The sequence below is a fragment of the Myotis myotis genome, unplaced genomic scaffold, assembly GCF_014108235.1.
Source record: "Myotis myotis isolate mMyoMyo1 unplaced genomic scaffold, mMyoMyo1.p scaffold_m19_p_2, whole genome shotgun sequence".
Taxonomy (NCBI): Eukaryota; Metazoa; Chordata; class Mammalia; order Chiroptera; family Vespertilionidae; genus Myotis; species Myotis myotis.
In genome coordinates, this window is record NW_023416324.1 from 98,744,506 (window position 1) to 98,759,700 (window position 15,195).

The 15,195-nt window shown below is 40.7% G+C and overlaps 1 protein-coding gene across 8 annotated transcripts in view; it reads left to right on the plus strand.

Annotated features, from left to right (window-relative positions):
- EIF2AK3 (eukaryotic translation initiation factor 2 alpha kinase 3) overlaps window positions 1-15,195 on the plus strand; it is a 114,750-nt gene that overhangs the window by 30,032 nt on the left and 69,523 nt on the right. For 7 of the 8 annotated variants that reach the window (XM_036347591.1, XM_036347587.1, XM_036347589.1 and 4 more), the window contains exons 3-4: window positions 11,616-11,810; window positions 13,786-13,916. In XM_036347591.1, the coding sequence (XP_036203484.1) occupies window positions 11,631-11,810; window positions 13,786-13,916 (311 nt within the window). In that variant the 5' untranslated portion in view covers window positions 11,616-11,630. The remainder of the gene's footprint in view (window positions 1-11,615; window positions 11,811-13,785; window positions 13,917-15,195) is intronic. The other variant, XM_036347590.1, reaches the window with a different exon arrangement.

Sequence of the window (15,195 nt, forward strand, 5' to 3'; positions counted from 1 at the left end):
TACTGCTTCTTGGCTTATACTTGGGATTTGGCTTTTATAACCATCAGCAGAGTGTATTCCTTTACCCTCCTTCTTGGTTAGGGAATACACTGGATACAACTTGTTGGATTTCAGAATGTTTAATGTTTGAGTCACTATTTGAGAAAATGCAAATCCAGCTTCCAAAGTGGAATGAGGAAAAGTTCTTTATAGAAAAATTCTAGCTAATAAATGTAGAAAGGATGATAGAATTAAAAATCTTTACTTTATCCCCTTTATTGAACTAGTAATCATCAATTGATACTAAAATGGTGAAAAGTTGATGGGACACTTTAAAAGAGGGAGCAGACTGACTCCCCTGAATCCATTGATTAACAGTAACAAATATGACCTAACACAGGGGTTGGCAAACTTTTCTGTAAAGGGCTAGATAGTAAACATCTTGGGCTTTGTGGGCCACATGATCTCTGTAGGTGTAGAATAGTCATAGACATAAATGGGTGACTGTGTGTGTGCCAATGAAACTATTTACCAAAACACACAGTTGATTTTGGTCCATGAGCTATAGTTTGCTGACCTCTAATAATAGTAGGAAGTTTACAGCACCATGTATGAAGTAGTCTTGTCAAAAAAATTGAACCTGCATCAGATCAAAGCTCCAGGGCGGATCTCACTTTTCTACAAATACTGGGATAAAGGAACCAGTTAAATTACATGCAAAATCTAGACTGGGACATTCTAGAGGAGGACTAAATATCTTTTCTCAAGTAAATCAGTGCACAAAAAAGGGAGTGGAAAGTGCTCTTTAGAGGAAAAAATTAATGTTAATTCTATTATATGTAATGTTGGTATGATAGTTATTTCTCAGCAATTAAGTATGTATAGGAGAAATAACATGATGTCTGTAACTTTAAATAAAATAACCTAGTAAACAAGTATATGGAGTGGCTAGGTGGAGAATAATTGAAATAATTAGCAAAATGTTGATAATTGTTGAAACTGGGTGATAGATACATAGGGGTTTATTATATTGTTATTTGTATTAAAATATTATGCCTTATCTGGTGTGGCTCAGCTGGTAGGAGTGTAGTTCCATACACCAAAAGGTCATGGGTTTGATTCCCGGTACCAGTCCTGGTGCTTGCCAGAGGCAGTCGATTTATGTTTCTCTGAGTCTCTCTCTCTCCCTCCCTTTCCTCTCTCTAAAAATCAATGAAAATATGTCCTTGGGTAAGGAAAATAAATGAATAAAATATGTATTTTATATTTTATATGTTTAAAATTTTTTATATAAGTTAACATGAAGTTGCATATACCCTGAAAAATGTATGTGTGGATGGTATGTGGGCGGGAGGTGGTGGGTTGCATGGTTAAAGGAATTTTTGTTTTTATTGCTGGTTATATTCATTTTAGTACTAGTACTTTCTCTATTTTCTCAGTTGAAGTTCCTTCTGCCACTTGAAAATAAGAGTTATTTTCACGTTCTGATTTCAAATAGTAGTCCCTGGTTACATGTGCCACTGATATTCATTGTGCCATGTAGATCTTGTTCAGAAACAAATTCAGTTTCTTTACCAAGTTGATTTGTGATTGCATGAAGATCTTGTCAGACCTTTTGGTACTAGTTTGCTAGCCAATGTGACAAACCTCTTACTTTAAAATTATGAACAGAAAAAACAAATGGGAAAAACACACAGAAAACAAGAATTTATGTTTATAAAATCGTTGACTGGGGAAGCAAGTTGCACAATTAGTTTGAGATGCAGAGCAGCAAATCAGAGCAAATAACTGCTTACAGGGACCAGTCTGTGGAATGTGAAAATGCATCAGGGTAACCTACATTTTGTTCCACCAAGGGATTTGCAGCTGACTATCTGGGTGACTCATTCCTATACTGGGAGAGTGAGGTAATGCTCTTGTGAGGGGTGATGTCATCTCTCCACCTGAACTGAATTCATGTACTGCTTCCTGTGGCTCTCAAGGAAAAGCACCATCTGCTTTCACATATGTAGCCTGCAAAATTCACACAGATTGGTGCAAAGGTTAGCATACGTGTGTATAACTTATAAGTGGCCAATTAGTGAAGAGCGGTGCTTTAAGGGTGAACTTTTAAAATCATAACCCAGATATACATGATGAATCAGCATTGAATCATAATGCTTTTTTGTTGTTGGTTTGGGTTTTCTACTTTTCTCATTGATTTAACTTTTCAAATAAGCCAATTTTTCACAATATGGTTTATCATATAAAATATCTTGGTGTTGCTTGGCTGGCGTGGCTCTGTGGTTGAGTGTCAACCTATGAACCAGGAGGTCACGGTTGGATTCCCAGTTAGGGCACATGCCCGGGTTGTGGGCTCAATCCTCAGTGTGGGGTGTGCAGGAGGCAGCCAATAAATAATTCTCTCTCATCACTGATGTTTCTATCTCTTTCTCCCTCTCCCTTCCTCTCTGAAATAAAAAAATATATATTTTAAAATCTTGGTTCTTTAAACCATATTTTTAATTGTAGATAAGTTTTCTTTTATATTAGGAGGTATATAGATCATCCTTAAAGCAATGATGAATTTTAGTCCATATTATTAGCTTGACTAGTAGCCCGGTGCATGAAATTCATGCACATTAAAAGGGAATTAATTAGCGGAAATATTTTAATATTGCTATTTGCCCTTTCTCTATAATAGAAGTGTGAGAGATGAGAGGAAATTAGTAGAATGTATATGAAAATAATATATAAATTTATTAATAAACAGTAACAAAAGGATATAACAACCGAGGCATGATATAAAAACAACGAAAACATGATATGAAAACAACAAAAACATGATATAAAAACAACAAAAACATGAAATAAAAACAACAGTGATGCAAAAAATGACTGATAAAGTGATTAAACCTATTCTAATACTAGTAGCCCGGTGCACAAAATTAGTGCACATTAAAAGGGAATTAATTAGTGGAGATATTTTAATATTGCTATTTGCCCTTTCTCTATAATAGAAGTGTGAGAGATGAAAGAAAATTAGTAAAATGTATATGAAAATAATATATAAATTTATTAATAAACAGTAACAAAAGGATAAAACAACAAAAACATATAAAAACAACAGTGATGCAAACAATGACTGATAAAGTGATTAAACTTATTCTAATATCTCCCTATACACCACATTAAGAGTGAAAACACTTTCAGAGTGTTTGACTAATTTCCCTTGTGATGAAGTATTTAGAACTTTAACGTCACATGCTCTTCGAACTCAAGAGAAAGCAACATACAGTGTCCCTACTAACGAGTTTTTCGAGATACAAGCCGTCTCTTGGCCGATCTTTTGCTTTGAGTTGCGAGCTAAAATTCGGGTTATGAGCCAGCTTCAGATACCCCACCGCTCGTTGGCGCAACGAACGTCACAGTGAATGCCACAACATCAGCCCAGCATCACGGGTCTCACTCGTTCACTGTTGATTTGACATACGAGTAATTTGAGTTACGAGCTCCGTCACGGAACGGATTAAACTCGTAAGTCAAGGCCCCACTGTATAACTGACCATGTGCGAAAATGGGTTCAGGTAGGAATATGCCTACTCTGTGGTTCTCAACCTCTGGCCCTTTAAATACAGTTCCTCATGTTGTGACCCCCACCCATAAAATTATTTTCGTTGCTACTTCATAACTGTAATGTTGCTACTGTTATGAATCATAATGTAAATATCTGATATGCAGGATGGTCTTAGGCGACCCCTGTGAAAGGGTCGTTCGACCCCCAGAGGGGTCACGACCCACAGGTTGAGAACCACTGGCTAGAGTTTGTCCTTGTGATTTATTAATAGTCATCACAAATGCTGACATCATGGGAAACTGTCATCTAATCAATTTAAATGGGAGCCCAGTGTCAGATGGGGACAAGTTAATTCTTGGAATCAGAACAACCTCTCCCTCTGCAGATCTTGTTAATACTTCAGCTTCGATAATGTTAGGTTGTAATCTTTTGATAATAAATCTGGTACCATTACAAAGACCCCATTTATTATTGAGATTTCTCAATAGCATGATGATTGCACCCACTTTCAATTTTAATTTATGACACGGCATTCCCAAGGAGTAATACTATTAAGAAATTTGATGGGAAAATTTTCCTTTTCAGCATCATCTGTGGAATCAATGGAATCATCACTCAAATATGTGTGAAAATCTCCATCGAGTAAATCCAAAATTTCATTTACTTTTTTAATGTGCTCATATTTTGGACAAAGAATTGCATGTTTAGATATATTTTTAATATTATCTATAGATACAGTATTTCCAAAGGTAGCTTCAATAATAGATCCATTACAAATCATTTCACAGGGGATTTCAATAATATCCATTCCTAAATGAAAACTGCTATCAAGTTTGCCATCTCCAAGTTTTACTAACCATCCACTATAAGCAGAATCCTCTGATCTCATATTTGTTGTAAGACACAACTTTCTGAAACATCCCCAAACGTTGCAGTACTTTAAACTCGTTTGTACTATGGCCGATCACATAGCATGCGGTACAATACTGAGACATTGTCGAAAATCCCCTCCAAGAAGGAGAACTTTCCCACCAAATACAACATTCAAATTTCTCTTAGTGTTCTGTCTATGGCGTTTATAGCATGACTGGATGCCATGGTGCATTCATCAATAATGAGAAGTTGGGCCTTTTTAATAGTTTTAGCAACTTCACTGTTTATATGTAGTCTAGAAATTGAAGTTTCATTTAGTGGAATGGATAATTCATATTGGGAATGAAAGGTGCTTCCACCGAGAAGTAAATTTCAGCAATTCCTGTAGACCCTGTGGGTAAAACAGTACCACCACGACCTCTAATATAATGTATTAAAACTTTATAAAGCTATATGCCTCCACGCTCTGAGGGCTGGTTCCTGCCTCAAACCTCGCCCTTACCGGAAACAGTTCGGTAAGGGCACAGCCCTTGGCAACGTGGCCCAGGACTCAGTGTGGCCAGGCTCCGAGGGCGGGTGCCTGCCTGAAACCTCACTGCCCTTGTGGAAAACAGCTTGGGGAGGGTGCAGCCATTTCCAAGACGACCCCTGCAGGATTGACTTCCTTCTGGTTGATTGAGCGTCAGTCGTGACGTTACACCCAGGGTTTTTATATAAATAGAAGATAGTTTTGTTTTATTTTGGAATTAGGAGCCATTGTGTTCCCTAAGGACCTGCTACTGCCTTAGGGGAAAAGAAGTTAATGGAAGAGGAAATAAGTCCAAACAAATGTTACCTTTGTACTATAGACCTATTCACTCCTCTTTTTTTTAGAGATACACATCTACTTTTCCTGTTTGTACTTGACTAGTACTACTGTCCACAGGGCTGGACAACCTGAAATGCCTATTCTTTTAACTTTATCATAATTTGAATTTACTATTCTGGTAAATACAATATAGAATACCTAACATAATATGGAAGGTAGAGACAATAAATACTTGATTTTCTAACATATGTAACTCAAAATGGGAGGTCATATTTGCTAAATACTACAGATTGTTATCATAGTGTTAACATAAGAAACATTCAAACCTGTGAAGAATTTTTGTGAGTTTTTTTGAGCCAAATTGTGGACAAATGCTATGAAGCAGAATCTCAACACATTGAGATAATGCTCTGGAGAAGTGCAGTTTTTCACTTACTTTATACATTAAAAACAAAAAAGGAGATGTAAGTGTGTTACTTGAAATCCATTGGTGATTGGTTAGGGATGTGGGAGAAGGCAAAGTGGGGAAACCTCTGGGATTGGGTAAAAAGTAAAATGATAGTACATCTTTTACTTAGGTGGGCACAGGATAGTTAACAGTCAACAATTAACTCAATAAGAATGAGGGGATTTGCAGTCTCTGCAGAGGCGTATCTATGCTTTGAGAGTCCAGAAAAAGAAAAATTACTCTGATATTCCAACAATAAATTATCGTAGATGCAAAATGAGAATAGACAGATTCAGTTAAGGTAAAGATTGACCTTTGTCAGGGAAGATACCAGCCAAGGACATGACTACCCACCATAAATTGTTTTTTAGTTAACTTCAGACCATCCTCTGTGGTTACTTTAGGTCTCTGAGTTTGCAAGGCTGCCAGACAGGCCCTGAGCTTGTCAGGTTAGCATGTGGCCCCTTTTTGTCCACAATAGAGTATGTATACTTTGATCTATATCTATATTTTTTTTTTTTAGAAATTTTTCTTTATTGTTGAAAGTATTACAGATGTTCCTTTTTTCCCCCCCTCACATTGACCCCTTCAACCCCTCTTCCTCACAGGCCTTCACTGCACTATTGTCTGTGTTCATAGGTTATGCATATCCTATATAATAAAAGACTAATATGCAAATTGTTCTCTTGACCCGGAGTTTGACCAGAGGGCAGGGCCAGCCAGCCAACCACTCGAAGCCCCTCCCCCTGGCCAGCTCAGCTTGATCTGCCCAATTGGGGCAAGCCAGCTGGACTCCACCCATGCACAAATTCATGCACCGGGCGTCTAGTATGCATAGAAATTCTTTGGTTAATCTCTGCCCATCCCTTCCTTCCCCCATATCTGTTCTTAGTGGCAACTTCAAGTTGAACAGTCAACAACAGACACAAAGAAAAGTTGCAATATTTTGAAAATAAAATCTGTTATCTTGTTATCAAGAAATATGAAAAAGTAAATATAAATAGGTAAATAAGTAATAACTGTAGATCTTTAGCCAGTGTTATGATGAACTTTGATTCAATGGCATAGCCTTCTGGCTTTAATTACAGAGTTCCTGCAAGGCTCCTGAGTGTCTTTGTTGTTAACCTTTTAATTGGAAATAATTTCAAACTACAAAAATTGCTCAAATAAAAATGGTCTCTCCCCAACCCTTATACACCCAAATTTACATACTGAAACCTCCTGCTTGCTTTATCATCTGAGTGCTTCTTTCTCTCCTTCCCTTCCCCTCACCCCTCATACACACTTTTTTCTTGAAACATTTAAAAATATATTAGATCTCCATCATGGCCCTTTACCATTAAATACTTTCTAATAGAGACATTCTCTTACATAATCACAGTACAGTTATCAATTTCATAAATTTATATTGATATTTTAATCTACCATTCATATTCTTATTTAATCAGTTGACCTAATAATGTCTTTTGTAGCATCTTCCATCTCTGTACATCTTGTCGTCCAGACTTTTGTCTTTTATGATGTTGACATTTTTGAAGAATACAGTCTCTCTGCCCTTTTATTTAAGAACTAGAGGCCCAGTACACAAAATTTGTGCACTCGGGGGGGGGGGGTCCCTCAGCACGGCCTGCGCCCTCTCACAGTCTGGGAGCCCTTGGAGAATGTCCAACTGATGACTTAGGCCTGCTCCCCATAGGAGTGCCGTGGAGGTGGGAGAGGCTCCCATTACCACCACTGCGCTTGCCAGACGAGAGCCCAGCTTCTAGCTGAGTGACGCTCCCCCTGTGGGTGCTCCCCAGGCTCCTAGCTGAGTAGCACTCCTCCTGCATTGAGCGTCTGCCCCCTGGTAGTCAGTGCGCATCATAGAGACTGGTCATTCCACCGCTGGGCCGAAACCGGCTCTCCGACATCCCCCGAGGGGTCCCAGATTGCGAGAGGGTGCAGGCCAGGCCGAGGGACCCTACCAGTGCACGATCAGGGCCGGGGAGGGACGCAGGAGGTTGACCAGCCAGGGAGGGATCGTGAGAGGGCTCCAGGGTGTGTCTGGCCTGTATCGTTCAGTCCTGATGGCCCGGACTCCAGCAAGCTAACCTACCAGTCAGAGCGTCTGCCCCCTGGTGGTCAGTGCCCGTCATAGCAAGCAGTTGAGTGGCCTTAGCATATCATTAGCATATTATGCTTTGATGGGTTGAATGGCCAACTGGATGACTGGACACTTAGCATATTAGGCTTTTATTATATAGGACTAGAGGCCCGGCGCACAAAAATTTTGTGCACTCAGGGGGGGAGAGAGGGGTCCCTCAGCCCGGCCTGTGCCCTCTCGCAGTCTGGGACCCCTCGGGAGATAACGCCCTGCTGGCTTAGGCCTGCTCCCGGGTGGCAGAGGGCAGGCCCAATCCCTAGGTGCAGCCCCTGGTCGGGCTCAGAGCAGGGCCGATTGGGGAGTTGGGCCGCCACCCCCTGTCATGCACAGAGCAGGGCAGATTGGGAGGTTGCGATGCCACCCTCAGTCACGCTCAGGGTAGGGCCGATTGTGGGGTTGGGGCACCGCCCCCTGTCACACTGAAGGCAGGGTCGATGGGGAGGTTGCGGCGCCACCCCCTGTCACGCACAGAGCAGGGCCAATCAGGCGGTTGGGGCGCTGCACCCTGTCATGCACAGAGCAGGGCCCATCAGGGGGGTTGGGGCTCCGTACCCTGTCACGCACAGAGCAGGGTCGATCAGGGGGTTGGGGAGCTCCCCCCTGTCACGCACAAAGCAGGGCCCATCAGGGGGTTGGGGAGCTCCCCCCTGTCACGCACAGAGCAGGGCCAATCAGAGGGTTGGGGAGCTTCCCCCTGTCACTCACAGAGTAGGGCCGATAGGGGAGTTGGGGCACCGCCCCCTGTCACACACAGAGCAGGGCAGATCAGGGGGCTGGGGCGCCGCCCTCTATCACCCACAGAGCAGGGCCGATCAGGGGGTTGGGGCGCGGCCACTGTCACACTCAGGGCAGGGCCGATGGGGAGGTTATGGCTCTACCCCATCACACACAGAGCAGGGCCCGTGGAGGGTGGGGGGATTGGGGTGCCGCACCCTGTCACACACAGAGCAGGGCCGATCAGGGGGTTGGGGCGCTGCACCCTGTCACACACAGAGCCGTAGGGTGATCAGGGGGTTGGGGAGCTCCCCTGTATCAGGCACAGAGCAGGGCTGATCAGGAGGTTAGGGCGCCTTCCCCTGTCACGAACAGAGCAGGGCGGATAGGGAGGTTGTGGCCCCGCCCCCTGTCACACCTGAGCAGCAGGGCGATCAGGGGGTTGGGGAGCTCCCCCCTGTCACGCTGATCCCGGTGCTGGGAGGCCTCTCGGCTCCGCTGATCCCGGTGCTGGGAGGCATATTACCCTTTTACTATATAGGATAGAGGCCTGGTGCACGGGTGGGCCTGGCTGGTTTGCCCTGAAGGGTGTCCTGGATCAGGGTGGGGGTCCCCACTGGGGTGCCTGGCCAGTCTGGGTGAGGGGCTGAGGGCTGTTTTCAGGCTGGCGGTGACAGAAGCTCCCAACCGCTCCTTTTTTTCTTTTCTTTTTTTTTTTTTATTCTGGGTCAGCTTTAGCTCTGAGGCTCCAGCTCTTAGGCCTCCGCTCCTGAAAGCAGGTATCTGGTTTGTTTCAGTTCTATAATCGAAACAATGTATAAAAATCCAGCTCTGAGATCCCGGCTCCCTGAAAGCAGGTTTCTGGGGTTTTGTTTAGCTTCTATATTTGTTACAATGTTTCTTAAACTGCAAGCTCAGAGGCCGGCAAGGCAGGCGGGGAACGTTGGAGTCCTCCGTCAGTGAAGCAAGCAAGCCTCATGTTAGTTTCAAGCTGCCTGGCTGCCGGCCGCCATCTTGGCTGGCAGTTAATTTGCATATCACCCTGATTAGCCAATGGGAAGGGTAGCGGTCGTACGCCAATTACCATGTTTCTCTTTTATTAGATAGGATAGGATTGAAATTTCCTCCTTCTGTGCTTGTCTGGTGTTTCTTGTGCTCAGATGCAGCTTGTGTATACTTGGTGAGGATTCTGCATAGGTGATGTGTCCTCCCCTTAGAACAGTGGTTGGGAAACTGTGGCTCACGAGCCAAATGTGGCTCTTTGGCCCCTTGAGTGTGGTTCTTCCACAAAATAACACATGCGGGTGCGCACATACAGTGCGATTGAAACTTCATGGCCCATGCGCAGAAGCCAGTATTTTGTGTAAGAGCCAAATTCAAGGGGCCAAAGAGCTGCACGTGGCTCGCGAGCCAAAGTTTGCCGACCACTGCCTTAGGGCATCAGGGATGTTATTAATTTTGGTCACTAGTCAAGGTATTGTCTGAACTCTTCCCTATATAATTACTGTTTATGAAATTCTTGTAAATAATAAGCAGTGTGTGGGGAATACTTTAAGACCATTCAGATATCTTGCTTCTCATCAAAATTTTCACCTAGATTTAATTCCATTGCTGATTTTTGACCTGATTCAATCTTTACTATGATGATACAAAATGCTAATTTTTCCAGCTGCAGCCCTCCTTTCATATTTACCGGTAGAAACTTGGCATTTTATTGCAATAAGAGTCTTCCCTTTCCCCCATATATTATTTATTTTATCTATTATCAGTATGGGCTTGTGAATTCCTCTTTTTCCCTAATGATTTATAATTTAGTAGTTAATTATTTTGGTATTTAAACTCTTCCAAATGTTGCTGGTGGCATGCTCCCATCTTTTTTTTTTTTTTTTTTTTTTTTTTTTTTTTAGTTAAATTACATTTGTTCTTTCTAGAATAATCCGATGTTAAAGGCTGATCTTTTATCTACCCAGTCCTGGTATCAATCAGTTGTGTGAGAAGCCTTGGTTCCTTTGGTGGGGATTGGAATTAGATAACAAAATCTGGGCACTAGATTTGAGTGCATTATTTTTACAGCCACTTTATAAACAAATGTAAGAACATAAGCATACCTGGTAAATATTTCTTAGAAGTACAATAAGCACTTTTTGAGGATGTAATGGTGTCTCAGTTTGTATAGTACAGCAATAAGTTAAATACAGTTCGCTTTCCTTATGATGGGCACTTTCACCTTAAGTCCTTCTTGGTAAAGGGTGTGCCCCAGCAATAAGCATGGTTAACTTTCAGGTTTAGGTTTTGCTCAAATATTGCATTCTCAGCAGGGTCTACCCTTAACTCCTCACTGACTGGCTCTTCCCCCTCCCACATGCACATTTTCCAGTCCCCTTTATCTTATTCTATTTTTTCCTTCTGGCATTTATCACCTAAATTACCTTATAATTATTCATTACTTTGTCTGCCGACACTAGAGTTTGAGCTCCAGAATGGCAGAGATTGTTTTTATTTTATTATTATTTATTTCGCTCATTGGTGTCCTCTGTCATAAGCAACAGAATAGTATCTGGCACATAGTAGGCCCTCAGTAAACATTGTTAAAGAGGAAGAACAACTGAGAACATAAACTCAGTAAGTTACCAGTTGGTTTCCAGGCTTCTAGCACACAGCTGACTTGAGAAAGTAAGTACAAAAAAGGATGGGCTACTGCGTGAATCAATTTGTGTTCTTGGATCTGAGCCTATGACTGCAATTGGCCTGGATAAAATAGGCCTGGAAAGTACTGCGTATGCTGTCCCCTCGCTAGAAAATCTACATTAGCATGTCAATCACTATAAGAACCCCTGAAGTAACCTCTTCTTGAACTCACTTGATCACAGAACTCTCTTGGGTAACTCACATATCATAAGGACACTCCTGGCAAACAGTTGGAGAAAAAGCATACTGGAGAACTGCATGGAGGCCCCTGGAGAGGTGGCAGTTCTTGTTAGTTGCTTCTGTTTGTTGGTGAGCTGTGCTGCTTGAGAAGGAAGCTAGAGTCCCTCTAGCTCGTAGTTACTCCTCTTATAGTGAAGGTCTTTTTCAAACGTAACTTTTATTTTAGGTTTTCGGGAATAAGATGATCATTCCTTCCCTGGATGGAGACCTCTTCCAGTGGGACCGAGACCGTGAGAGCATGGAAACAGTTCCTTTTACAGTTGAATCACTTCTTGAATCTTCTTACAAATTTGGAGATGATGTTGTTTTGGTTGGAGGGAAGTCTCTCACTACCTATGGACTCAGTGCATGTACTGGAAAGGTGAGTGAAAATACTGAATTTACTTGGGGAGAAATCAGAATAAATTGTAATAGAAGTAGTTTCTTAAACTATACTATTACTATTTGAGGTTTATTAAAATTTCCCCCAAGGATATCATTTGGTGTAATAAAAGAACTATAGAGAAAGTGGAATGGGGAAATATTATTAAGAGAAACTAGCTTTATCCAAGATAACAGAATGCAGAGCAGAGCCAGGACAGCAGAAGCAAGACAACAGGTTCTTCTATGTGGTGGTGCACTTATTGCACATTATTTTGAACTCCTCACAGTATTCCTAAGGGTTACATATTTTTGTTTCCATTTGGATGGATGAAGAACCCTCCGAAGATTAATAACAATCATAATAAGAATAATGTACCACTTATTTCTTTATCTAGTTTGATCCTATAATAAGAGGATCCAAGAAGAAAATTGTACTTATGTTAAAGTTGAGAAAACTGAGACTTTAAAAGGGTCAGAAACTTTCAAGGTCAGATTTGACTTGATCTGTCTGGTGACAGTCATGCTGATAAGCCCTAGACTTTGTCCGTTATTAGCTCTTAGGATGTAATCATAATCTCCTTCTAAAATTGCATCTTGCGCCCTAGCTGGTTTGACTCAGTGATAGAGCATCAGCCTGCAGACTGAAGTGTCCCAGGTTCGATTCCCATTAAGGGCACATGCCCGGTTGCGGGCTTGATCCCCAGTAGGGGGCATGCAGGAGGCAGCCGATCAGTGATTCTCTCTCATCAGTGATGTTTCTATCTCTCTGTTCCTCTCCCTTCCTATCTGAAATAAAAAATATATATATTAAAAAAATAAATAAAAAATAAAATTGTGTCTTGTAATTAAAATCCATTATTAGGAATGACCAATTAAAAGCATCTTTTTTAGAAAGGTAAAATCTTTTTTTAATCCCTAACACCTTGGTATGTGACTGTCTTATATATAGACTTAAGATTAAAACAAGGAAAAATAGAAAAATTATCTTTTGACCCTTGAGTTTTCCACACTTGAGCGATTCCCTGTGTAAGTGTTAGGTCCGTAGTACTTGCTGCAGATGCTTTCTACTTCACCTCCTGATACTGCAGTGCATTGAGAAGGCCTTGAGTCCTCTGTGTATTTCAGTGTTCCCTGTAAACACTGCCATGAACCAGATCCTCAGGTCTCTGATTTGATGTGCTTTCGCAAAATTCTGGTATTCTGGTAGGTATGCTTTTTTCTGTTAGGATTTTAGTTTGGTTCATACTAAGATTTTTCCTTTTTCTTTTAATGAAGATTTGAAGGAAGTACTTTGAAATACTGCAGCTATTAGAAGAGGTTCAAATTTTAAAAAACCAACTACTTCTGTAATATGGAAACTCTGAGGTGGATATTTTTTAATTCATCTGAAATTGTATTGATGTTGTTAAGATATCAAAACTGGTTACTCATTTCTTTTATTTCTTTTATTTATTTATTTATTTATTTATTTATTTATTTATTTATTTTACCCATTTCTTTTTGTATATTCCATGGAATGCTCCAAGTAAGACTAAAATTATCTAAGTCCTTAAAATCATTCCCTGGAATATTCATTGCTGCTTTTATGATTCTAAATAACTAATTTTAGGAGTTGGTAATCTACGATGCTTCTTAATATTTGGGTGCTTCTTCCATACTTTTTAAAAAAACATAAATTAGAGATTCCTTTAATGGCTCTGGCCTCCTGTAACTTGTATTTTTTAAAACTAATTTAAAAAATATTTTTATTGATTTCAGAGAGGAAGGGAGAGGGAGAGAGAGATAGAAACATCAGTGATGAGAGAGAATCATTGATCGGCTGCTTCCTGCATGCCCTCACTGGGGATTGAACCCACAACCTGGGCATTTGCCCTTTACTGGATTCAAACCCAAGACACTCCAGTCCACAGGCCGACGCTGTATCCACTGAGCCAAACCAGCTAGGGCTAAACTAATTTTATATGTTTTTTCAGGTGAGGTACATCTGTTCAGCATTGGGTTGTCGCCGATGGGATAATGATGAAATGGAACAAGAAGACATCCTGCTTCTGCAGCGCACCCAGAAAACTGTTAGAGCCGTCGGGCCTCGCAGTGGCAATGAGAAGTGTGTATTCAGATCCTATAGCTGCTAGTGTTATTTAGAACCACACCGAGACTAAACCTACTCAGAGTTTTCTTTGAAGATTTTTTTGAACTCTTTGGGTTCCCTAGAAGCATACTATTCTTTTAAGAAAAATGTAAGCCCTAAATTAAAAATGGCCTCATGATTATTAACAAATTCTGTACTGGGCTTCTCTCCATATGCTTAAGGATATGGTAACTAGAAGGAGTCTCATACGATGATGATATATGAGTTTAGTTTTAGGTTAATGATAATTTTCAGAGCAAGCTTACTGATCAACATTTTTTCAATGCAAAAGTCTCAAGAGAAAGTTAATGTGCTTTATTTCAGCCCTGACCATTTTCACTCTGAGTTCTTTCTGTTATGTAGTAGTTTCATAGTTTTTCCAATTACCCTGATTTTAAAATAATATTTTAGTCTATTTTCTTCTTAAAGTATGAAGATATAATTTATTTGGTAAAAAAAAAATTTTTTTTCAAATAATGAATTCCTTATATAATTTTTACTTTTAAATATGTGATTAAAAATAAGATGGTTGGGTAGTTATGCTGTTCTTAAATTACATATATGTGTGATTTTTAAAAACCTAATATTTATTTTTTAATATTTTTTTATTGATTTCAGAGAGGAAGGGAGAGAGAGAAACATCAGTGATAAGAGAGAATCATTGATTGACTGCCTCCTGCACACCCCACACTGGGGATTGAGCCCACAACCTGGGCATGTGCCCTTGACTGGAATTGAACCTGGGACCCTTCAGTTAACAGGCTGACCCCTATCCACTGAGCCAAACCAGCTAGGCCTAAAAACCTAATATTTAAATGTTAAATTGCCTTTGTAGTACTAATTTTTGATCCCATTTTTATCTTTGGTAAGTGAGCCAGATTTTCGTTTCTTTTTTTTTCTTCTTGTTTTAATCTTCACCTGAGGATATTTTCCCATTGATTTTTAGGGAGCATGGAAGGGTGAGGGAAAGAAAGAGAGAAACATCGATGTGAGACATCAGTTGGTTGCCTCCTGCACTAGCCCTGACCAGGGCCCGGGTCAGGGAGGAGCCTGTAACCAAGGTACATGCCCTTGATAGGAATCGAACCCGGGACCCTTTGATCCGCAGGCCAACACTATATCCACTGAGCCAAACCAACTAGGGCTAATCCAGACTTTCAAATTTATATATGATGCAGTACAATTCATTTTCCTTTCCTGAAAGTTGTTTTCTCTAACTCATTTAAGAATGCATTTTTAAACATTTTATTTTCTT